Genomic DNA, 25442 nt, shown 5'->3' with positions numbered 1-25442 from the left:
TCCACTTGCCTTCAGGGCTCACATCTGGCACATCAGGAAGTTTATTATTTATAAATTTTCAATATCAAATATATTCTCCTGTGAATTATATATTTTAAAATGCTAAAACCTGTATATTAACTTGCAGTTTATTTAGGATTTCTAGAGATATAAGACAGTAACAAAGATAAGTCTAATGGATCAATACCAAGACCTAGTTCAAATGCAGTCCTTTCAGATAGCACAAAAAAGTCTACCTAAAAAAAAATTAAAAAATAATAAAAAATAAAAATAAAAAATAAAATAAAATAAAATAAAATAAATAAATCTACCTAAAACGTACAACTCCTATAACAGAGTAAGAATCAGTCTTCCTAATAAATGTCATTCCTATTAATAAGGGATACTGTAAAATTGCAAAATAACACTATCTTAGGAAGAACTCCGCACATAAATATCATCTCACTCATTTATCCCTAACACAACTCTTGATAGACACAAAGTGTATTCCATCTGAGACTTACAGAGAAATTCCCAACTATGCAATCTCCCCATGGTCTAGGGATCCATCACACCAGATTCTCTAGGAGGCTGAAGACTCAAACCGGATGTCTCTTTCCAAGTATATCTATGAGGATAAATTTGACAATTGTATATATTGTTGCAGTCCTAGCACCTAGAACAATACCAACTACACAGCACGCACATGGTAAGTACCTGCTGAATTAAAGAAATGATGTGGCAAGTCAAGGATTTGAAGCCAGGCTTTCTGACTCCTGAAGTCTACTACTCCTTTTTCCTCCAAACTTTAACAAGAACATCCTTCTTTCTGGTTGACTAATCTAAAAGAAACTTTCTGCCAACAAATTCAGTAGGTATAGTCACAAGTTCATGGAACTACCTATAGCTAGACACAGAGTAACTGATGTAAACAAATAGCAGTAATTAAAAATGGCATTACATGAAAATCTTTCTAAGGTGGATGGTGAACCTTAATTCTCTGCCTAAAGAGAAATGAAAATTTTCACTGTAGGGTAAAATGTCTCAACATCCTAAAAAAATAAGAAAAGATCTTAATTCTGTACTGTAACAAAGATAAGTTATCAATACATATCAATACATATATTCTAGATATGAAATGTAAACTTCATTTCATGCTAAAAAAAATGTTTTGGTTAATTAAAGATATTTTTATTCAAGACATCTACGTTTTCAAATCTGTTCTTTCTCCTCTCCCAGTATGAGGACATTAGAAAGGTCTGTGAACAAAATTGTGCTCCAGAACAGAAGTGCAGAGGTTATGGCCACCAAAGCCAGTTCCTCTAGGCCCAGAGATCGATAGGCTTTACTTCTGGTTTTGGTATCCCGTTATTTTCTTTCTATGCACCATCACACAAATAATATTAATCACAACTAGATAATTTCAGGAGACAAAAGACAGACGATAATAAAAGGCCCAGGGGTCAAAATCACTGATTACCATGTGCTCTCTCTGATTACTAAAACAAATTAAATGCCCCATTTCTAAAGGCTGATATTGATGGAAATTATTATGTTACAAGGGCAGTAATATCTCTCTTTACCTATTAAATATCTTCTTAAGAGCTTACTCCATGAGCACATTCAAAGGTGGGTGGGTACAGTATGTCTTTTAACCCAGGTATGCAATAAGTAGCTTGCTTGCCCACTGATCCCATGTGATGGCAGTTTTTTATTTCAAACACACGATCAAGAGAATTGACACATCCTCCCTGTATTGTGAAGTGACACAGACAAATCCCAGCAGAAGGTAAAAGGACAGAATGTAGTCACAGCTGTTCTTCCTTCCACCTCTATCAACACCCTCCATCATAAAAACTTCGTAAGGGAACACATTCTTTACTCAGTCTGTAAATCAATTGTGCAATAAAATTCTAAGCGTCCTGCTAAAACTAGTTTCCCAAGTAACCAAATTTAAACATCGTTCTATTTCTTCAGAAATGTTTTTTTTTGGTATAAAATAATAATATTCATTTCTTTTTTTCATTGTAACTCACTATAATTCAGAAGGTTTCTGATTTTGTAACAATTCTACTCAGAAGTAGGTCTCTCTAAACATCAAACTAGATAATTTTTGGTTTCTCAATCTAATTTTTTTAAATATCAATTCTGTGGACATAATTTTCATATATAAAAAGTCAGAAATGATAAATAAATTATATAGCTGCCACAGGAAAAATGCTCTACAAAATGATGTTGACAAAATCTTATACTTTAATAATACTTAATGCTGGCAAACAAATAATTAAATTACAACTATGAAATGTTAATGATAGTGTGATTCCACTTTTGGAAACTTTTCATAATATATTAATTTTAAATTAAAATAAGAAGCCCACTCTAAACATTAATGTATTATGTGTATTTCCTAAGAATTAGAAAAGACATCCAACAACTAAGAAATAGTTAAATTATGGCATATCCTTCAATAGAACATTAATGCAGGATTTAAAATGGTGAAAAAAGCTCATAAAACAACAGAAAAATAAGGATAGAAACAGTTTTGAGATTACAATTAAGTAAAAGATGCAGAGATAAAAGTCTGAAGGGGATAATCAAAGTTATAATAATTATGTTATGGTGCCAGAAGTATGAATTTTCTTCCTATTCACTTTTCAAAACGCGTTCTTATTTCTCCAATTATAAATGAGCAAAATAAATAAATCTAAAGAATGTTAATGGTAATAAAATGGGACTACATAACAAAAAGGGTGCTAGATTAAACAGAAAAAGAAATGTTTATTTGCCAGTGTCACAGCTTTGTATCAGCCCTGAAAACTGTCTTCCACATAAATACCACCTTATACTATATCTTGAGAATCTCCCCTACATCCTAAGAAACACTAAGCTTTTCCTTGCACACAACAGAGTTCAGAAAAATGTTACCATAATGTGAGTAGAGAAGCAGCTTTTGTCCATACTAAAGAAACTGGGCTATTCTAGTAACTTAATTACCTGGAATGAAATCTAAGATGATCTCTAAGCTTTTATCACATTCCATCTCTAAAACACAGTTCTAACTGCTTTCCTATTTCCCTAACACAGCAGGACTGTATTTATAGAGAAAGTTAGTCTGACATGAAAAGATAATTCAGGAGTCCTATATTCATTTCATTCCTTAAACCAAGAGAAAGCAAAATGTAAACAAGTGGTGAAAACAAACTAAAGTTACCAAACATTCAGGTCCTGTTTTTTACAGTGAGAATGTTTGTTCAAAGATTACTAAATTTGCTAGTGGGGTAAGGACATCACAGCAGAAAACAACTTCATTACACTGAGAACACAACATAAAAACGTGTCAATAGTATATCAAATAAGAAAAAAATCCATTATAAAACTCAATTGAGATGCCAATTATTCACATAAGCTCTTTCTAAGAATATACAATATTTTAAAAAAATTATTAAAGCCTTCTTAAAAGAAGATCATCAGTAAGCTTATCGAGTACAGTATCAGTAGAATGTTGAGAAGGAAGAACCAACCATTTGGTTGACAAATACTGAGAGTCAACTACATTAGCGCATTTTGTGATAGTGATGGCTACAAAGAATGAAAGAAAATAGATGGCAGTCTCCTGACTTCACAGAGCTGCCTGCCCAATCGGGAGAAAAGCAAGCCAATAATAAAAAAACAATTGGGAGATTCTTTCAGTCAGTCAACAAACAGTGCCTACTGTACGTCAGACATTGCACGAAAGGCTGGAGAAACATGGTGAGAGCTTTAAAAAATGAAAAATTGTCCTCATGAAGCTAATAATTTAAAATACATAAGTGGAGATTATTCAAAGAATCACATAAATAAACCTAAAATCACAACACTTTACTGAGAAAGCAAATGACAGGTACTATACAGTAAGAAAAGGGAACCCAGAGACAGGATTACGGAGGACGATGCAGAGTGGTCAGAAAAGGCTTTACAGAGTGTGTGGTATTGGAGCTGAGACTTGGGGGTGAGTATAAGGGAGATGGGGCATTCCAAAAAAGGCATTTATGTACTTGGGGATGACAAGTAGTTCAGTGGGGTGAGAAAAATGTAACAATATAGAATGAGATGGTGATGGACAAAGACAGGTTTTTATGGGATGTAAATTCTATACTATAGCTTTTATTGTGTTGCTCTTTCTTAATGAAAGAACACAGAACATGTTTTTCTGCTAAGATGATAAAATTACACAGACATAGCAAAGGTTTAGGGGCAAACGGAAAGTATGTCTAGGACAGCCATAAGTGTAATGCAGCTTATAAACAACCTAGAAGTAAAAAGTAAAATGTGGGGCCTATTATATGTGTTAACAAAACAAGATTTTCCCATCACGCACAAACTTACCCCGATGATACTCAATCCTTTAAGATAGTCCTGATGAGGCTGAGCTTGAGGAACACATCCAGCTAGCACTACTTTCTTGTTCTCCTCTTGAGCTTTTCTAGAAGATTGACGAGAAAAATGTGAATTATTTTGCTCACAAGGACACCCTTGGAAACTGTTGTTAGTGCATGTAAGTTCTCCAAATAATAATACATCCATCTAGCATGAAACAAGATTTTCTTACAACTGCACAAAGAAAACTCATTATAATAAGACCCCTGTACTAAATGTCTATTTATCATAATATTAAAGGACACAACAGTCCAATCTGATAATGTTTTTCATTATCATCTCATTATAAAACCAAAAAATCACCTATACAGTATTCTCAAGAATATGAATCATTCTTGAAAACCACATTTTCCAGACAGATAAGCGAACCCTTCGAATAACTTACTTATTTTAAATATTAATGAAAATATGCCTAAAACATATTATTTCCTAGTCTTTTGCCCAATATAAAAGCAAAATATACTTTAAAAAAATTCATACAGAATAATCAGAAGGTATAATACCCCATATATCCTGAGAATCCCCACATCTCCCTAGTCCTACTTCCAAGAGACAACCTACAGTTACTATGCTTACTTCCAGACTACAGACCATACCTCACATGTAAGCATGTATATATAAATAGACTTGTATTTTATACATATATACATACAATATATATCTGAATACTTGAGAAGGTACTTCTGGGTTATAAAAACATAAATGTGAAATCTATACTCGGTTGTGTAATTATTTCCTTAGTGTAAATTCTAAGTAGAAATGCTAGTTCAAAGGTCTACATATATGGTTATTTTAAGCATTTCTTTACTCAGGAGGGAGTTTGAGTATATTTTTATGTGGACATTATTCATTTGTTCAGGCACGCATGTACACAGCAAGCACTGATTTTGTGCTAGAAGACAGTGAAAAAAAGCAGTGTTTTATTTTTCCCTAGAAACTATTCATATCCTTTGCCCATTTTAAAATTAAATTTTCAAGTCTTCAATTCTTTTTCAGGTGTATGAATTTTAGGGTGTTTTAATGCTTTGTTTACTTTTACTGCTGAATTCTCAGGTACTACATTTTAGGCACCAAACGGGGTCCATGGCCCCCCCTACCAATCACTAGTTTTCCGAAACCAACTGAGAAAACTGAGGTTATCAGCAGCCCAGTTTCTGGACACGTGACTTCAGACTATACTACTAAGAAGTGAAAAGTCTCTACACCTGGCACACTTTTTTTTGTCTTTGTCAACATTTTCAAGAGTACGAATTCAGAACTGAAGCCAATAAAAAATTGGGATTAATAGGACTACCTCTTTGTGATAAACAGCCACATCAAAATCTTCTGGGAAGTACATAGAGAATGATTAAATGAATGAATAAGCAGAGTACAAAATACTATGTTAACAGCACCTGTGTTTCATTTCAATAACTTCTTAGAGTACTTTGACATAATTTTTCTACTTGGAATTCTAAAAAAAACTTGTTAACAAAATAAATATCTGACATTGTGTAACACATCCAAGGGAATTACTGCCTGGCTCTGCCACCTGGTTTTACTTTTCTATCAGTACCAAGCACATCACTGCACACAATTACTTATTTTGCAGTAAATGTGAAATATCAAAAAAAAAAAAAAAAAATCTTTCCATTTTCATTAACAATCTATACAAAGAAGTTAACATCTAGTTTCTTCAAGAACTTTAGCTATAACACCTAGAACTATTGCTAAACATTCAAGAGAAACTCTGAGATCAATAATAATTTAATTCAAATTAAAAAGCCAGCTTCCTATCATGCAATTCAATTACTTACTTATTAAGCACATTTAAGACATTATGGTAAGTGTTTAAGGGCACACTGTAATGATAAAGACATGCACCTTGCATCCAACAAGATTACAGTTTATAACGTTTGAGATGTAAAAGAACAAATACAACATAGCATCAAGTAAAATGTCCTTTGTGACAGAGAGAAGTACAGGTAACATACCATGAAGGGAAAAAGAACATGCAGACAGAGATAGGGAAAATCTTCACTAAGAAATTTGGGAGGATTTTATCAGCAGACAGGAGTAGGAGAGGATGAAAATGGAGGCAGAGAAAGCTCTAGGCAGTTGTTACAGCATGGACACAGACAAAAAAGGCAGAAATAATTTCATTACATAAAGAATATACAGGAAAACAACAGGGTTTATATTGTAGAAGGAGACTTAAGGAAGATGCTGGAAATTCTCTAATTTAGTGGGTAATGCAGAAATCTCAAGTTTTGGTGGCAGAGTGGAGCCAAACTTTGAGAACACAATACTTGTGACATAGTATAAAATGAAATACAAGTGAAAAAACCTGAGGTGGGGAAATTTAATGCTCTAGGCAAAAGGATGTGAGAACCAGAATGTGTGAAAGATTAAAAAAAGAAAGAAAGAAAAAGATGATTAAAGAAATGATTAGTTCTCTTGCAGGAATATACTTGGTGAATCCCAGAGGAGCAATCACAGGTGATGCTGTTATGCAACAGATTCGAAAAAGAAACAGTCAGCACTCAGAGGGTTGGAGAGTCAGGTATTTTATTACACCTGCGGGCCCATATGAGCTAGTGCTCCAAAACCTGAGCCCTGAGTCTAGGTCTTACAGGGTTTATATAGGCAGACTCTTCTGGGTTTTTAAGTTTTGCTTTTCTCAGTATTCATGTAGCTACTGTGATAAGCAAGCACAGTTTACAGAAGCAGGAGTGCAGAGCAGTTGATTATCAGTAAAGCTGATACAATAAGCAGGTTCTGTTTTAAAGGCAAAACAAGCTACTAAAAGAATTAATTTTGCATCTTCCCAATAATGCCAGGGTTTTCAGTCTAAGGCAGGGGTCAGCAAAGTTTTCCTGTGAAAGGCCAAACAGTAAATACTGTAGGCTTTGCTGGTCATAGATCTCTGCTGCAACTATTTAACTCTGCCATCTTAGTGCAAAAACAGCCATAGACAATATTTAAACGAATGGATGTGCGGGCCGACCCCATGGCTCACTCGGGAAGAGTGCAGCACTGGGAGCGCAGCAGCGCTTCTGCCGCGGGTTCGGATCCTATATAAGGGATGGCCTGTTCACTCACTGGCTGAGCACAGTCACAAAAAAGGACAAAAAAAAAAAAAAAAAAAGAATGGATGTGTCTGTGTTCCAATAAACTTTATTTACAAAACAGGCGGCAGGCCAGATTTGGTCCAGGGGCCATAGTTTATTGATCCCTAGCCTAAAATTAATAAAAGAATAGTGGTGCCACTAGTTATCAGAAGCTGACAGAATATTGGAACAGAAGGTAATAAATTCACAAAGGACACACTACATCTGAGGTTCTGGTAATACAAGTCAGCTGCCTGGGAATGAAGCTCGGGGTAAATTTTGGAAATGTCCTTCAAAGTGATAGGTGATGACAGTGAATGCAGCAATCCCTAAGGGTATAGAGAGAATCCAAATGAGTACAAAAATCTGTGGTTCTTTACTGATGTAGAAACATTTCCATAGGATATAAATAACAGCGTCAAAAACAAAAAGAGGAAACTTACCAACACCAACTATACTATAACAAGAATAATTGTGCTTAGCACTTATATGGCACTTCAGCAAGGTAATAATCATTACGTAGTTAGTTATGCAAAATATTTGAAAACACTACAGCCAATATGTAACAACCCAGGGAAAATGTTCTGGTGACATTATAAACACCAGATGAGGTCAAGAAACAGTCCTGGGCTGATTTTAAGGGAATAAGAACACCAAAAAGTTAAAAGGAAAAGTTAAAAACAGAGATGCTTGATCTAATATTATCTCACACTTTTATTGAATTTGGCTTTTAAATGCTAGGACAGACCAGAACTATAACCTAAGCCAAAAATCACAGCCCAGTCATGGAATATTAATGCCACAGTTTTGTTTTTTTGTTTGTTTGTTTGTTTGTGGCTGGCCAGTACAGGGATCAAACCCTGGACCTTGCTGTTATCAGCACCATGCTCTAACCAACTGAGCTAACTGGCCAGCCTAATGTCACATTTTTTATGTGACCAAATAAAGTAGCAAAAGTTTTAATACAAATTCTCAGAGTATTCTTGTTCTAGACATTGCCTTCTTACATCCTGTTCTTGTTTAGTGAGCTTTGTTCAGGTTAATAAAAGCCTGAAAAAGTTTTCTTTACAAATGTACCTGGCAAAGACATATTTTAATAAGCTTTTATTCTTCAAAATATGAATGCTGATAAGAATAATAGCTTAAGAAAGTTTAAAATAGTATGAATTTCCACATCTTCATTTCAGATAGCCTTGAAATGTTGATTAAAATAAAAATTGAATGTAAAGTTAATATAATGGTTCATATTTTCTTGAAACATATTTCTAAATAAAAATAGATGTGTATCCTCATCTAGAGCACTAACTTGATACAGAAAACATAAAGAAGCCTCTCTTTTTCTTCCAAGCAACAAATGCAAGAAATAATTCATACAAAATCTTAAAACAGCTTCATAAAAATACATTAAGATGATGTAATATAAATTCCCTTATTTCACAGGCAAGAAAATTGAGATTCAAGAAGATGTAGTGATAGAGGCCCAAAATCCCACAGTTCATTGGAGTCAGTGCTAAAGCTGGGATTGAGAACCCAACATCTCCTTGTTCCCTGAACATTTCAGAACATAAATCAAACTTGGTTTTTGACTGTGTAATAAACACTGTAGCAAATATTTCTTGATTAGAACAGCACAGAAATTTACTGAGCTGTAATATACTGAATGTCTTTAAAGTAAAAATATGATTTAATATTTGACAGTTCTTGTTTTCCTGAGTCTTGTGAACAAAGTAATAGTCTAACAGAAGAGTAATAAATTCATAGATATATCAAGAAAAACACAGTTCTCTAAAAGTAGCAGCTAAAGAGGAAATGTTTCTTCTTTCTCTATGCTCATTTCTCTTATTCTTTATACATTTCCTGAAAATTGATGTTTAATCTATATAAAAATACTCATAATAATGTCTACTTCTTTAACCTAAATTTTCTCTCATGAGAAATAGTGTTTGTTAAATATATAACTGATTTTTAATTTTTTAAATGCATACTGATACATTCATAGAAACCCTTCTTCACAACAGCACCAGAAAGAGGGTCAAATCAATCTGCTTCTTCACTACTCTACATGTGAGTACTCTCTGCATTCCAATATTCAGGTGAGAGGACACAATTTTAAGCATCAATGCATAGGCATGCGGCCATGTGAAACATAAAAACATCTATGCAAATAACGTAAGACAAAACAACTAGGAAGCTATGCTTCTGATATAATTCATTAACCATGATGCCTTTTCTAAATTTTGGAACTAGTTAAGAAGGAAATAGTTTGCATCAATGCCAACTGCCTACCTATATGATTCTGCTGTCAGAACGTGAAGAGTTAGACTATTTATTTTGAGCTACCAATAGTTGAAAATAAAGTTACCCTAAGACTTGACAGGTTTATCAATCTAAAAAAATAATCCATCTAGATGTTTTCATATATGTAACTGGGGATGTATAGTGACATTCAAATCCAAAGTAACTGGGTTATAATCTCAGGATCTCAAGATAGAATGTTATTTTAACTAACAAAACTAAAACATAATTGTACATTTTATGCCCTATGAGAAGAAAGAATATTATAGCAAATGGAGTAATCTTCAGTACACCTAGTAAAGAAGAATCTAAAGGGTAAAAATTTCTCAATAGCTCTGACAGTAGCAAGCAGAGTAGGCACCCAAGGCAGATGATCAAAACAGTCTTTTTAGACACAAGCAGTCTTTCTTTAAAATGTATCAAAATAAAACAAACTACCATACCCTGATTGAGTGGCTATATAAAATCAGTCAAGAAGTTCCCTTTGATTCCAGGTTCTTTATTATGCTTACTGCCAATATCCATAAGAACCATTGCTTATTAAAAAGTTTATTCAGCATTTCGTGTTTTTATTCTACCATTTATTCGTGCACCACATGCCAGACAGGAAAAATAAAAATAAAAAGATACTCACTGATCTCAAGTTCATAGCCTAGAGAGGGAAGGAAGAAATGGGCTTTAGAAGCCAGGTTTTCACATGAAGAGATCTGGAGGTAGCAAGAGGAGCTGCAAGTAGCTCTGTGGGACAATTAGCATGCACCCTTATCTAGAGACCCAAGGATACCAGGGTTAAGAAGGAGAGGTGGCTTCCCTTAAAGCAGGGCTGGGTTACCCTGGCTCCCACTGAGATCCCTAAGGGACCAGGTCAGGGACATGAGGGAGGCTAAGCAGCTGAGACCACAGTCATCCTCCACCTACATTGCAACCTGTAACTGTGTCTTCATCTCCTTTACGTAGCAAGGATCTGTAAAAGATTTTGTTTGAAGAAAGGATTTTGTGGCTTTATTTTAAGGGGGGGAAAAGTGAGAATAAGGATATAGACTTCTGTGAAGAGGCTAAGGGTTTAAGGAACATTGGTTCATTACAGAAAGGGAATTTCAATGAGAAGCAGAAAAAGGTTTTAAAAAGAAGCTACAGAGGGAAAGTGATGAAGGACGGGAGAAGTAATGGGACCAGAGAGAGAAGAGATAAGAAGAAGTTGAAGGAAATTCAGAAATAAGAAAATGGTTACTGTAGTGCTTTCACACTAGGTAAAGGATAACAAACTGAGTTTCTTTTTTTTTTTGTCTTTTTCGTGACCGGCACTCAGCCAGTGAGTACACCGGCCATTCCTATATAGGATCCGAACCCGCGGCAGGAGCGTCGCCGCGCTCCCAGTGCTGCACTCTCCCGAGTGCGCCACGGGCCCGGCCCCAAACTGAGTTTCTTTTTTAAAAAAAAAAAAAAAAAAAAAAAAAAAAGCACCAGGGGTTAATTAGCCTCATGGCCTCAGAGTGAACTAAGTAGAGATAATGGGAACGATTCCTTAGGGTGATAGGAAGAGGCTTCTCTCTGAATCTTGCCAGGCTGGCTGCTAGAGGTCACCCTCCCTGGAAGTCAGAAAAATGGCATTTCCCCAGATGCCCTGGTGGCAGGGAAAGGAGGAATCCTTGTAATCCTACTAGGATGTTGGCTGCTGTGCCCGTATGACAAATTGAATTGGTGAGACTGTTTGTTATGAGTTTTTGGTGCATGCGCCCGTGTAACTCTAGGTAAACTCACAAAACCAAGTTTCTGAGCCTAAAAACTACGAATCATACTCTGAAAAATATTGATGACATCTAGATTATGTCCCCTGGAAAGCCAACTTGTTTCTATGACATACTTCCCATTTCTCTAAAACTAAAACCCCAATCCTTCAAAATAATTAAGTACACATACTACCTGGTTTCTAAGGCCAATATCTGAAGTACGTGGGTTTGCTCTTTGATTCAAAAATTCTGTATCAAGATACTTGGGTAAATTAATAGCAAATCAGTCAATACCAAGTCCATCCTTCTAGTTCTTCCCAAAACTCTTGGAATTATGTTTAACACATCTTGTTCTCTCACAATCCATTAGCAAATCCTGCTGAGTAGACCTCAGAAATGTCCAGGTTCCAAATACTTTTCACCACCTCCAGTACTCCCACCCTGGTCTAAGCCACTCGCACTTCTCCCTTGCTACCTCCCACCTTTATTCCCTTATAGTTTAGTATGAACACAGAAGTCAGAGTAATCTTTGAAAATAGAAGCCAGAATATGGCATCCCTCTCCTCAAAATCGCCTCATGGAGCATTATCTCACAAAAATTAAACATCAAATTTCTTCAGAATGGCCTAACTTCTGGCATCCCTCCCATCTCCCCTCCTTTCCTCATCTTCTGTAACTCCTACTGCTCTCTCCTCACTTTGTCTCAGTCACATAGGCCACCTAATTTCCTGAAAATGCCATGCCTGTGCCCTTGCTGTGTCCTCTGCTGACACAGTCTTTGCCTAGATATCCACATGGCTCACTTCCTTTTATCTGCCAGGACTTTGCTCATATGTCACCTTCAACCCTGTTTAAGACTGTCATACCCCATAGCAACACTGTCATTTGTTTCCCTGCTTTTTTTTATACTACCTCTCACCCGCTCCTCTACTATGTAATTTTCTTATTTAACTTTTTAATAGCCTTTCTTCACCCTACTCCCACCCCACCCCTGAGTGAGAATTTCATAAAGATGGGGATTTGCGTGTGTTTTGGTTCACAGGGGTATTACCAGACTTAGAACATGCCTGGCACATTGTAGTGGCAAAAAGGAGGGGGGAGGGCACTAAAAGTTCAATCATGAAGGAGCAGTTAAATGAATCATGGCACAGGGATATAAAGGAACACCACAGTATCTGAGCAGCAGGGTAGTGACATGGTTAGCACAGATTCTGACCCTACTATTTGCTAACTAACCAACCATAGGGGAATTACTTACTCTCTCTATGCTTCAGGTTCTTCACCTGTACTAGAAGTTCCTACCTTATGAGGCTGTTTTGAATGTACTCATATATAAAAAGGACTTTAAAAAGCACATAGTAAGTATTTTATATATGTTTGCTCTCATTTTAGAGACTTATGGAGATCTACAACTGCTGACATGGAGAGATGCCCACAATATTGATTCTGAGAAAGCAGCAAGTAATAGAACCAGATGCAAACTATATTCCATTTTCATAAAGAAAGTATCAAGAAGGTATATGCTCAGAATAAATTGTGAAATACTCCAAATTGTAAATAACAATCACCTTTATTGGATAAGGAATTAAGAAAACTATTCTTAAAAGAACAGTTCTTTAAAAAAGCTTGACACCAAAAGAGGGCAGGGAAAAGAGTTCCCCAGCAGCTGTGGTGAGGTATCTACACGAATTCCTTAGAAGGCATTATTCCAAGATTAAGTTCAATCTAAGAAGACATATGTATTATATACCTCTCTATCTGCCTTCCTAGCTTGCTTTAGGTAGCCTCAAAGAGTTTCCCAACATTAGTAGAGCTTCTGTTGGATAAGAAGGTTGCCCAATTGAATGGATTCTACCCTAATGGTCAACGTTTTCTACAATATCCTTTAGAAGTGGTTATGTGGCTTCTGTTTTACTTTCCCAGAGGCAGAGAATTTATTACTTAAAAACTTCCTGTTTAATCACTGAACATCATATGTTCTCATTATTAAACTCTACCTCCATGTAGCTTCCACTTATTTACCCAAATTAGCGTCTTTTAACCTTAAAGAGCTTTATCTCCTACACTAAGATGCATCCCAAATCATTTTTGGTCAAAAAAATAAAATAAAATAAAAGTAACCATTCTAAAGGAAAGGTTTCTAAAATACATGACATGTTTACATGTATTCGAGAATATAGTGAATCTAATTGAACCTGTAGTTAATTGCCTTAGATAATCACTGTGGATGTAGAATTCCACAAATATAAGAGATATCCAAAACATTCTAGCCCTGTCATTTCATCTTATAAAAGAGGAAATTGAGGATGAGAAAGATTAAATAGCTTGTCCAAGGTCAAAGTAAAGACAGAGTCAGTACTAGAAGTCATTCATCACTGTTTTACTTCCATATAATAATGCCCTAAGCCAGGGGTTACCAAGGGCTGTGCAGCCCCATAATAAACAATCTCAGTAAGCCATATATATTGATTCTTCTCTTTCTTATGCAGGTGTCAGCTATTTCTTCACAATATGTCAGAACTTGTCTATTCCACCTGCCACCACCATTTTTAATTGCTACATGATAAACCTATGAAAATTTCTGGAGTAAATAACAGAAATCAACAACTTCATTTTATATATGATTTTTGTGAATTCATTATGCTACTGCATTTTAATCTCAGAATAATCGAGGTAATACATACTATCTGTAGTTTTACACATAAAGAAAATTAGACTGTTACAGTAATGTAAATAATATTAAAAAGTCTTAATTTGAATCTGGAAACAAGAGGGGCTTGAAAGAAACAAGAGAATTACACTCAGAATTACTACAGAAATACTGCTGTGAGAAGCAAGTTATAACTGGAAACATGGTAAGTGTTGCAACCATAACCTTATTTAAAATTTAAAAAACAGATGTGTGAATTTACTGTATTCTAAATCCTTCTAAAAGGTAAAGCCAAATTATATAGTTTCATCCCAGTGGAGGATTGAGATAACCAAATGAAAAAAAGCCCATACCTCTGTGTCTTTGCAAAATCCCACAGGCAAGACAAAAATATACATATGAGTAAGAGTAAATCCATGGCATTGATGGAAAACTGGGGAAGAAGCCATGGGCAACCCAAATCGTAAGGTAAAACTTTTAAAAATGTGATGTTCCCAAAGAAAAGCCATAAATCAGAGGTGAAAGGGGCTGAGAAAGCTGACCTCCATAATCAAAGATGGGCAGAAGATGATTTGAGTCCCTCTGCCCTCACAGCAGTTTGCTGCCAGAGTTACCCACAAGTTGAGATGACAAGTACAGTTCTCAATATAAAAATAGAAGTTCTTATATATGAGTATATCAGCACTAACACTGCAACCAGAAAAGCAGAATAGTGCCCCCAAATGACTTAAAGCCACCACAGGGCCCAAAACCACACCTAAAGACCAGTAACTCCCCTATCCCATAAGGAAGTCAGTTTTGATCTTGTCATCTTTGAATATGAAATCAGCAAAATCTAGACAATAAAGACACCACAGGTCAAAAGGCACAAGCTCTTCAACAGGTAAATTGTAAGAAAAAGACAGAAATGGAGGTGAGCCTGTAGACTGAGAGGTAAAATACACATGAGGTTTTTAAAAATTAGGAAGATTTAACTTTATTGCCTAAGGACAAACATTTGGTGGGGGGGGGGGGACCATTAGGAAACATGAGTGATTACTATAAAAGTCAGGATAGTGGCTACTTGTGGAGGTAGGGGGAGAGCTGTGATTTTCATGGGACATATAAAGGGTTTCCAGGCTGCCAATGTTTCATTTCTTGAAATGGGTGGTAGTCACAAGGGTGTGTGACTTAAAATAATTCGTTAACCTATATATTTTTGTGTGTGTTTTATATTTTTTATTGTATTTTACAATAAAGAGATTAAAAAATAAAATTTTAATAAAAACACTATAAAACTAAGTAACCAGGGATTTCCCAGCAAACAAAAAGCGGAAGAGAAATACAAGTGTGGTAGCTGTTTCTAAGGTCTTTAAAACCTTCCCATGTATCTCAGAATGCATATGAAAGTGGTTTTAACCCATGGTATATAAACAGGATGTCACAGTTAGCTGGAAGAACCCTGATGTATGCTTATAGAAACAAACTGTATTTGGTTCTCTGACCATCCTTATCAGAGGTAACTAGGATGACACTGAAAAGACCATAATAATAATTCAAAATTATTATTAAAGATATTCCAAAGACAGCACAACAAAAAAGGACCTGTTTGTTCCTGCATTTTGTGGAAATTAATTAAAACCTTTGCCATTGACAGGATTGACAAGAAAATTAAAAGCAAGAAGGGAACACAAAACACATCTCTGTCTGCCCTCCTTCTGCACAGCCTGGGCTAAGAACACAACTGCAAGCTGTAAAAGACGAGGTGGTTCAAGGAAAACCCTACACTCACTATACAGGGACCTCAATTTGCATCCTGGCTCTGCCATGAACTGACAGAAAGGCAAATCTTCTTCTGAGCCTTAATTTTCTCATATTAAGTGAAAATGGTTAAACAACATGAACCCTAAGGTTTATTCCAACACTAAAAATCTTTTATTATGCTAGGAAGTATTTGTCCCCGGAAGTAGTATTTGCCATCAAAATCCAACAAGATTAAAAAGAAATTCCACAGTATCAAACGACATCACTAGAAATTTTTTCTTTTCCAAATAGTAAGGGGGTTTTCTCTCTTTTTTTAATTAGAAAAGAATAAAATTTCTTTGAAAACCCTCCAAAAAAGCTGCAATCTGCATTCAGTTTTTTACACCAAGCTGATATAGTATGACAATATCTTTAGAAGATTTGAAAATATAAGAACAAAGTTCATTTTAACATCTTAAATCCTAGTTTATTCTACCAACATCCATATATCCACTTGTAAAACTGTGAGAAGAGAGAGAGCTTGTGGTTTTAAAAAGTTAGATTAATAAGCTATTAGAAAACAGGCAATATATTCAGCTTCCTTTCTTTCACACCTAGTTTTGTAGTGTGCAATTTTCAAACCCACACATCCAAACCCTGAGCAGTAGCCAAGAATCATGACAGTAAGCCTCTAACAGAATAAAATAAAACCAGAAATGAATGTCTCTGTAAAATAATAAAACAGAAATTTAAGGGGTGGTCCTGTGCAACTGTCCAAGTCTTCTAGAGAATAACAAAATTTACCATCATAACAGGATTTCAGTTTTTATACTGCGTTAGGATTTTCCAGAACAATTTTTACATGCATCAATAATATGCTGCCTCATGAGACCCTCATGAAGAACCCCACGAGTTAAGAAAGAATTATTACTTCACAAATGAGGAAAACGCAGTTCAGAGAAGTGAAGTGGAAAATGGAATACAAGAATAAGAGATGAGTTAACACTGGTCTTTACTACTTAAAGCAAAAAGGAGCACTTGGAGTACTCAAAGAAAAGAGAACATATGTAGAGGATCTGTATCTGCTAAAGGAGAGGATGGGCCTTCACTGTGAGACCTGAACAAAAAGAACTTCTCGACTCAGGTGACCTGCGTTAGAGTGGCAGGCCACTAGAGCTTCACAAGTACGGGACACTTCACTGTGTAGGTAAGGGATGATGCTCAACAACTCCCAAGTCCTGGAAGCAAGTCGAGGCTGCAGAACAGACGAAGGAGCATACTGAACTAAAGGAAACCATCCTCTCTCTTTCTCTACTGTGCCAGTTGAAAAATTAGAGAACTAGAACAGGGGCAAGTCAAATACACAAGGTTTCTAGATTTCAAATTCTCCATACTCCAAAAAAGGGTGGAGGGGGACCTTCTGATTTATGCCAAATATGGCCCAGTGAAACTCAACTCTCCCTGTTTAAATAAAATAAAATATATTTGGGCATACTGCTAACCACCATAACAACAACAATAACAAAACAATAGCTAAGTGAAGATATGTTTCTAAAGTATTATTTTAAAAATTAAATATTTTACATTGAACTTAATATGGCCTCTCCCCATTAAGGGTCTCAGCAGATGAGACCCTTATTTCTTATTTCACTGAGAAAATAGAAACAATCAGAGGGGAACTGCTGTTTCTTTACAAACATGCAGTAACACCCTATCTTAAAAATACAAAATAAAAACTCTCCCTTGATTCTGCACCTCCCCCTGCCCAGCTCTAGCTCCATTTCTGCTTCCCTTTATAGCAAACCTCCTTTATAATGCAATCTGTACTCTGTCTCACTTCCTTGCCTCTCCTCTCAATCTGTTTTAAATCCACTCAAATCAGTCTTGTATCCCCACCTCCCCACTTAAACTGCTCATCTAAAACAACCACTAGGTCTCTCTTGACAAATCCAATAGATCAATTCTCAGTTTTCATCTGACTCGATCTCTCAGCAACACTTACACAGCTGATCACCCCCTCTTCCAAAACCATCCTTCACTAACACACTCACCTGGCCTCTAGGGTTCCCTCATTCTCTGTCCATCCTCATTCCCTAGGTGATCTTCTTTAGTCCATGGCTTTACATACCATCTACAGGATGACGATTCCCAAATTCATATCTCAAACTCCAACATCATATACAACATATCAACTCAGGTATCCAGTAAACATCTCAAATTAAGCATGATTGAAACAAAACTTTTGATTTCCCATTCCTACAACCATCCTACCCCATGCAAAATTAACAGAAAAGCTACTCCTCTGTTCTTTCTCATCTCAGATAAATGGTACCAACATATGCCCAATACTCTACTTCTATACCACTAAAAAACAAAAAATAGCAACAAAAAAACTAGGTGTTACCCTGACTGCTATTTTTCTCATATTCCACATTCAATCCACCTGCAAAGGCTACTGACTCTATCTTCAAAACTGAATTCAAATCCAAGCCCTTCTCTTCATCTCCATTGCTACCACACTCATCTAAACCACAGTCATCTCTTGCTTGTACTTTCTGTCCAGCAGCATGAAAAATTTTAAATCTATTATGCAGATCTTCGCTAGGTTTTGCTCTGTCACAGCACTCAAGTCTCTGTTCAAAGGGCACCACCTTCAAAAGACTTTCCCTAGCCAAACTATATAAAATAGGTCACATTTGACTCCATCACTCCCTATTATTTAATGCCTGCTTTTTTAAATCATCAAGCCTATCAAAATCTGAAATATTGTTTATTTTTAAATATTTATTCCCTATTTCCCCCAAGGCTGAGAAGCTCTCTTAATCATCACAACATACACATAGCCAGTACAGTTCCTAGCTTATTGCAGATGCCAAATAACTATCTGTCAAATGCCTGAAATTCTATCCAATCCTTTTCCATTCAAACTTCATATCATATGATGGTGCACTAGCTTTCTCCTACCTTCTAATTTCTCTTCTCACGATGGAATAGTAAAAAATCCCATATCATAAATAGTAAAAAAAAAAAAAAAAGAACACCCATAGCAAAAAGGCAAATTCCATAATAAGTCCAATTTTTTGTGTGTAGTTTCTTTTATTGCTTCTATTACACAAAATACCTGCAACCTAGAAGAAAAAAGTCAGAAAAATACTGACTAGGAAAAATAACATTTTTAAAACATTTAAATAACATCCTACAAAATCATTTCCTTACATTTATGGGGTTTTTTTTAGAGGGGAATTTTATTAAAAGTCCAAATATGACCAAAATTAGCACCATGGCTGTATTTTTAAATAGCATGCTAATATAGAAGGTAAAGTGTATTTCTCACATTTGGGTTTTACACAAAGTAGGTGACTCTAATTTCTTGTACACACCCATCTTGAAAAAATTTGTAATAAGGTATTTTAAAAATATTGATAAAGATTTGTAAATTTTGTATTTTAATTGTAATTATTACTATCCTTGAGCTTAGATTTTATTGTTTTTGTGTGTTTAGCAAGAAAAAGGAAAATTAAAACACGTAAATCAAAATCAATTACAAAATTTTAATTATCATTGTACACTGTATGAATCCTAGTTCATCAAGTTTTTTTTCTAAAATTGCTTGCCATAACCTTTTTCTGGATTGCCTGAAAAATCTGTCGGTTAGCATTGCAAACATTCTCTGTTAATATACTGGCCAGTGAATTATCCAAGTAAGAAGTGGGGGCGGGGGAAGAACATCAGTCTACTACAATGTCTGTGTCTTTAGAGAGTAAGGATTAAGAGCCAAGACTGAGTCACATCACGTACTCTTCTCAGGATGTACGATCAATTTAAAGAATTTAAGACACCAGTATTATTTAAAGAGAAATAAAACATTTAAAAACACCAGAAGATGACAGAAATGGGACCTCTCCCCTGATCATAACAAGAAAAAATACTTGTTAGTCTAAGCTATTTTCTAAATCAATTAATTCAGTCAAAACTTAAGAAGAAACACCTTCAAAGGCTGCAAGATAAAATAATACAGCATTATGCTTGATCCCAGGTACATACTTTGCATCAACATCAGAGGGAAAAGTCTCTTACCTGTATTTCTTGAAATAATTAAACCCATCCTAGTTTTTATTCTAATAAACACACTCCTCACTACAGGCATCATGTAAGTAATGGCTGCTCTGTGCAGAAGCGGTACACAGTAACACAAGCACAGTCTTCTGATCTTAAAATCTTACAAAGACAAAAGAGTGTTTCATACTGAAAATACACAGCACTTTAAAAAGTTATATAGTGTAACTTTTTCTTGAAAAATGAGGATCATTTTGAACATTAGCTATTATAGCTATATATAATGGGGCTCACGTCTGAGTGGGCATTGAATCCAATATTTGTCCTAAACTTTTCTTAAAATAGTACTGACACACCAGATAGCTAGGTTTCATGCTTTGATAAACATGGAAGAGGGGTATGCCACACCATGACTAATTCCTGCCTGATTCCTGCTCATTCTTTAGAGAATAACTTCGACGTCACTTCCTCCAGTAAAATCTTTCCTGACCACTGCAACTTTGGACTTAGGTTTTCCTCTTATATTCTCCTGTAGCACATTATCCATTTCCCCATCAAAGACCGTATTGTCTTCTGTTAGCACTATCTCTTGGCTTATGTGCATCTCCTACTGGACTCTAAGCAACATGGTGTGCTCACTGTAGCTTGCCAACTCAGAGTCTCCTTCCAATCCCCTTCTTTTTTCCTTCCTAGCAGAGATGTGGTTTTGTTTCTTTTTTATCCTATTAAGCACTGTGCTCAGGAAAGAACTTTCCCCATCCCCAAAGTCCAAAGGTGGGTAAAAAAAAGAAAAGCCAGTCTAAATCAGTCGTGATGTCCTCATTCTCCTTGCGAGTGAACAGCTTTTAGGTCTTTGGTACCCAGTTTGAACCAATGGTATGAAGTGCAGCTTCTGGAAACGATTTTCCTCCCTTCGAAAAACAGAAGTGTAGGAGGAATACCTTCCTTCACTGGCTGTCACCATGACTGTATGCAATAACTGAAACTATTGCTACTGCAGCAATATTGCCACCATGGAGGAAGATAGCATGCACTAACTCAAAATGGCAGAACCAAAAGGTGGAAGCCCCCTATGTTGCTGAAGACATCATTAATCTACTGAATTAATCAACCTAGAATTATCAATCTCCAGACTTCTTGTTATGTGACATGATAAAACCCTATGGTTCAACATACTTTTGACTGAGTCTTCTACTATGTATAACCAAAGGTATCCAAACTGAAACAGCTTCCTTTCATCAAAATGTTTTAACTTAAGTGGTAAAAACCAAACTCATGCCTTTCTGCTTGACTCCAGTATCCATATTATCATTTTTGATTTTTTAAAATATATTTTTGATTTTTGATGTTATCTGTTTGACTCCAGTGTCCATATTATGCTACCAGGCTTTCTTCTCAACTAGCTGAACTGAGATTCCAACACAGTCTTCTCACTCTAAATACAAACCTCTTTTTTACTCTATTACAGGTAACCTTGAGAATCTATGCTTCTGCATTTTATTTACAAACTTATTAGTCTGCGACCATTCCACATGCCAGACATCATTAGAAGCTCACATTTGGTTATGAGGTACTAGAAGTATTGGGGAAATGTAATGTGCTTATACCTAAAAACTACTTCTTTCTAATGAAATAACGTGTACATTTCAAAAACAAATACTCTTTTCTACAATCACTGTATACACTGAGGACACACAGATATCTCGCAACTTTGATTTTACTTTTTACCTTCTTCTCCCTCAAATAAATTTAAATCACATATGATCTTAATTCCACTAAAAAGCCACACCTCTGGAGGAAAGAGATATGTCACTCAATTCTCAGAAAAGGGGTGGTTACAGCCAGTGAAGAGAAAAAAGACATTTTTAGAAAACTAAAATGGAACTCTTTTACAGATAGGGGAAAAAGAGGGGGGGGCCTCACAGAGGTTACTGTTCTACTAGAAATCATATAGACAGTTAGGGCCAAAGCTAGAACTAGATATTTCTATTCCAATTCCTAATTTAGTGCTTTCTCTACAATATCATAATGCTTCCAAGCTGCCTATTAAATATTTAATTTGGCCAAACAAAAATAATTCATTATTGTATGTTCAAGTAAATCAAAAACCTTTTAGTAAGTTAAGGTGACAGATGCACATTACCTTATATATTGACTTTTTATTTTTTTAAGTAAGCTTCACTATGTCCTAGTTATCTCTTCCACTTTTCTAGTCAATAAGATTTCATTTTAATTAAATAATTTAAACACACCAATTGTTATCAGTTCAAACACACTTAAGGGAGAGTCATATTTCTAACTGATTTTTATATACCTACTTTATAAAAGCAATGATGCACGTCATATTTATTAAATTTAAGAACACAGAACTTATCACATTTTTAATTTAAATGCTATAATTTCCCTGATGACGTAATTATCATGATAATGTTGGCTTCATCCAGCATCCTCTTGGTTATGAACCTAATTATCTCAGAAGTTTTAACTCGGGGCCCAGGAAATCAACAGTCTTTAGAAATTTATTTATAAAGGTTAATTCATATAGGATTTTTGTAAGTGTTGTAGTTGATTCCAACATCCATTTCACTGAGATGATTGGCCCAAGCCAATAGCTGTAATTCCATCTCCTTTGCCAATATTCAGGAGAGAGTAGTCTGAAACCAGCTTGGACCAATGATATGTGAAGAAAATCTTGCTCAGGTCTTCAAGAAAAGAAAGGCCAGTCTCTTTCCCAGTAGAAGTCAACAAAGAAAATATGGATCCAGTTATTTCTCCTGTCCTCATAACCAGAGTAAGAGCCAGCTTTAAAAATCAAGCCAAGAAGGCAAAAGGGAAGGGGAAAAAAATGAAAGAACCAACCTGGGTCTCTTACAACAACAGTGAGTTCACTTCTTGGACTTCCTGTTGCACGACATAATCCACCTACAAATTGTTTAAGTGACTTTCACTTGAGATTTCTATTACTTGAGGCAAAAAGCATCTTAACTGATAAAAGCAGTAAAAGCAAATTTAGGGACTGCAAGCACCAGAGAGGGAGGAGAGTATAAACCTATAGTATTACAAAAAGAATCTCTCAAAAGTATTTTTTCCTTCATTAGACGGTTCAAATACCAGCCAAGACTAAGGGGTTTTCTGTTGAACAAAGAATCTATTATATCTGCTTTGGTGAACTATCAGTAAACTAAAGCATTTCTATTCATTTTTTGTTCAGTAGTTGTTAGGCAGCCAGTACACTTCCAGGCTCTGGGGATACGGCTGTAAAGAAAACAGAGTGCCTGCCCCCAGAGCTTACACTGGCAATTGGAAAATAACTAACACGTATATAAATATCTTCCTCATGGATTTAGTTCTGTATAAAAATCACAAAGCAACAAGCCAGTTCTATGATGACCAGTATTTGACTATTGTGACCAATTAGGACAGATATAAACAAGAAGATCTGGTGAACTTTCTCTCAAGTGGAAAAAAGTCAAAGAAAAAATACTTAAGAAGAAAAAAACAGGATGATAAGAAGAAATCAGACCATTATTGTAGGAAAGTAAAAAGGAAAGATGCAGTAAGACCAAGACTATAACATAATCAGGCATACATACGTTTTTTAAAAAAAAGAATAAAGAAATGGGGATTTAGATAGCATCTATTTCAATTCTGTCATATTAGAAACAGGGAAACTAGGACAGTTGGGATGTTAAACCAATTAACAAGGTCTAGAACCCAAAATCTTCTAACACCTTTTTAAAAAACCTATCTCAGACCAGAAGAAAAGACCAATGTTCCCCGCTCACATCACAGAGTCCCTCAAAACCACAACTGACTTTCTAGAACCCACCCCACTGCAACCCACATTCCAGGGTTGAGCTAAATCCAATCTGTTTCCTGAGCTGACCAGATATGCAAGAAATACCATTCTACTGCCCCGTATGGAAAAGGATAGAAATTCCTGTGTCCTTTTCTATGTCATACATAGTAAATTACAGCTTGTAAGGAGAGAGAAAATATTTTTTAAAAAAGAAAATTTCTAACGTGATAAATACAAAAATTAAATTAGCAGAAAAAATTAGCTAAAATTTCAGTCTTTCCCAGGCAAGTAAATTGAGCAACTTGTGTTCCTTATTTTCTCAGAGGAAATTAAGTAAAAAGGTAAAGTAAATCAGTTTCCAGGATAAGTCCTAAGCACTTGATTAAATGGCTCTTCTAACATACAGTTTAAATTTTTTTAGACAGAACAATAGGTAAATGCGATTTTTAAGTGCTTCTCCTACCTTTATAATATACTATATATTAAAATGTTTTCAGAATTCAAACCATAGGTCAGTGGGTACTGGCACTATGGAGATGCCTGAGACTGGGCCTTAATATCCAGAAAGTATAAATGATTTTCAACCCATAGCTCTTCTAACATGTTCATTTTTAAAGGTATTTGTCAGAAAGCTTTAAGATTTTTTATAGTATATATATTTATGCAATTTGCAAATATTTATTAAGTGCCTACTTTTTATAAAGCACCATACTAGCCACAATTAATGCAGTTTAAAGATAGGACCCCTAAATACATGGGGAATAATTTGTTATTCTTGATCACAGAGGATGGTAAAAATGGCCATGGCTATATAAGTGGAATGATCATATATCCTTGTTTACACATCTTATCCCAGCATAATTATTAGTAGTTCTCTATCACTCTGAAGAGTGTCCCAGCTTAGTCACTGGTTACCCCACCACAGTGGGTAAGCAGACAGGTGCTATAGGTAGCTAGTTACCGTAATGCCAAAAATTACCTAGATTTCTTTTTTACATTGCAGATAAGAATAGGCTACACTTAGATAAAATGGAAAGACTCACGTTATATCAACACGATAAAAGCATTCTGTGATTGCTGAATAATAACTTTAAAAGGGATTTGTTTTCTTAATTCAAACACCCAGTAGTCAAATATTCCATGCTACCGGATTAATGGTTTGCAAGTAACCCAGGCAGATCTCAACAGCCACGTGACCGGCAAAAGAACCAAAACACTGGGACCACTTGCCAGACTGCTATAAAGCACAAAGGCCTAGCAGGTGGCCATCCACTACTCCAAATTAAATCATGCTGCACAGAACATTATCTCTATCATTGTATAATGTTGTTTTTATGTAATGCAACTCCTCATATCCAATTCTCAAAATTAAGACAAACTTGTTTTTAATGACAGACAAGCCACAGTAGGAAATAACAATGATCCAAATAACATTGCTCAGGACTCAGTGAAAAGAACTTCCTCCCAAGTCCCAGAAGTAATCACCAAACCTTACCCACCCTCACCCCAATATTTGTTCAATGAAGCAGTGCCGTATCTGGAACAAATCCCGAGGCCTAGTTAAACACCAGGTGGTATACCAGGGTTATTTTTTTCAAAAAGTAACAGATGGCTCAAACTTTTCATCTTTATGGCACACAGCATAGGACTCACGCAAGTGAAACTGTCTTCCGAGTACTTTATACAAGTAATACAATTACTCATGT

General features: G+C 35.6%; 1 protein-coding gene across 4 annotated transcripts in view; it reads right to left on the bottom strand.

Annotated features, from left to right (window-relative positions):
• Positions 1–25442, bottom strand: part of CDKAL1 (CDK5 regulatory subunit associated protein 1 like 1) — a 636490-nt gene that overhangs the window by 468594 nt on the left and 142454 nt on the right. For all 4 annotated transcript variants that reach the window (XM_063097088.1, XM_063097092.1, XM_063097090.1 and 1 more), the window contains exon 6: positions 4345–4441. In XM_063097088.1, the coding sequence (XP_062953158.1) occupies positions 4345–4441 (97 nt within the window). The remainder of the gene's footprint in view (positions 1–4344; positions 4442–25442) is intronic.

This window comes from Cynocephalus volans, chromosome 5, assembly GCF_027409185.1.
Source record: "Cynocephalus volans isolate mCynVol1 chromosome 5, mCynVol1.pri, whole genome shotgun sequence".
In the NCBI taxonomy this organism is placed as follows: domain Eukaryota; kingdom Metazoa; phylum Chordata; class Mammalia; order Dermoptera; family Cynocephalidae; genus Cynocephalus; species Cynocephalus volans.
This window is presented reverse-complemented; position numbering and strand designations above follow the sequence as displayed.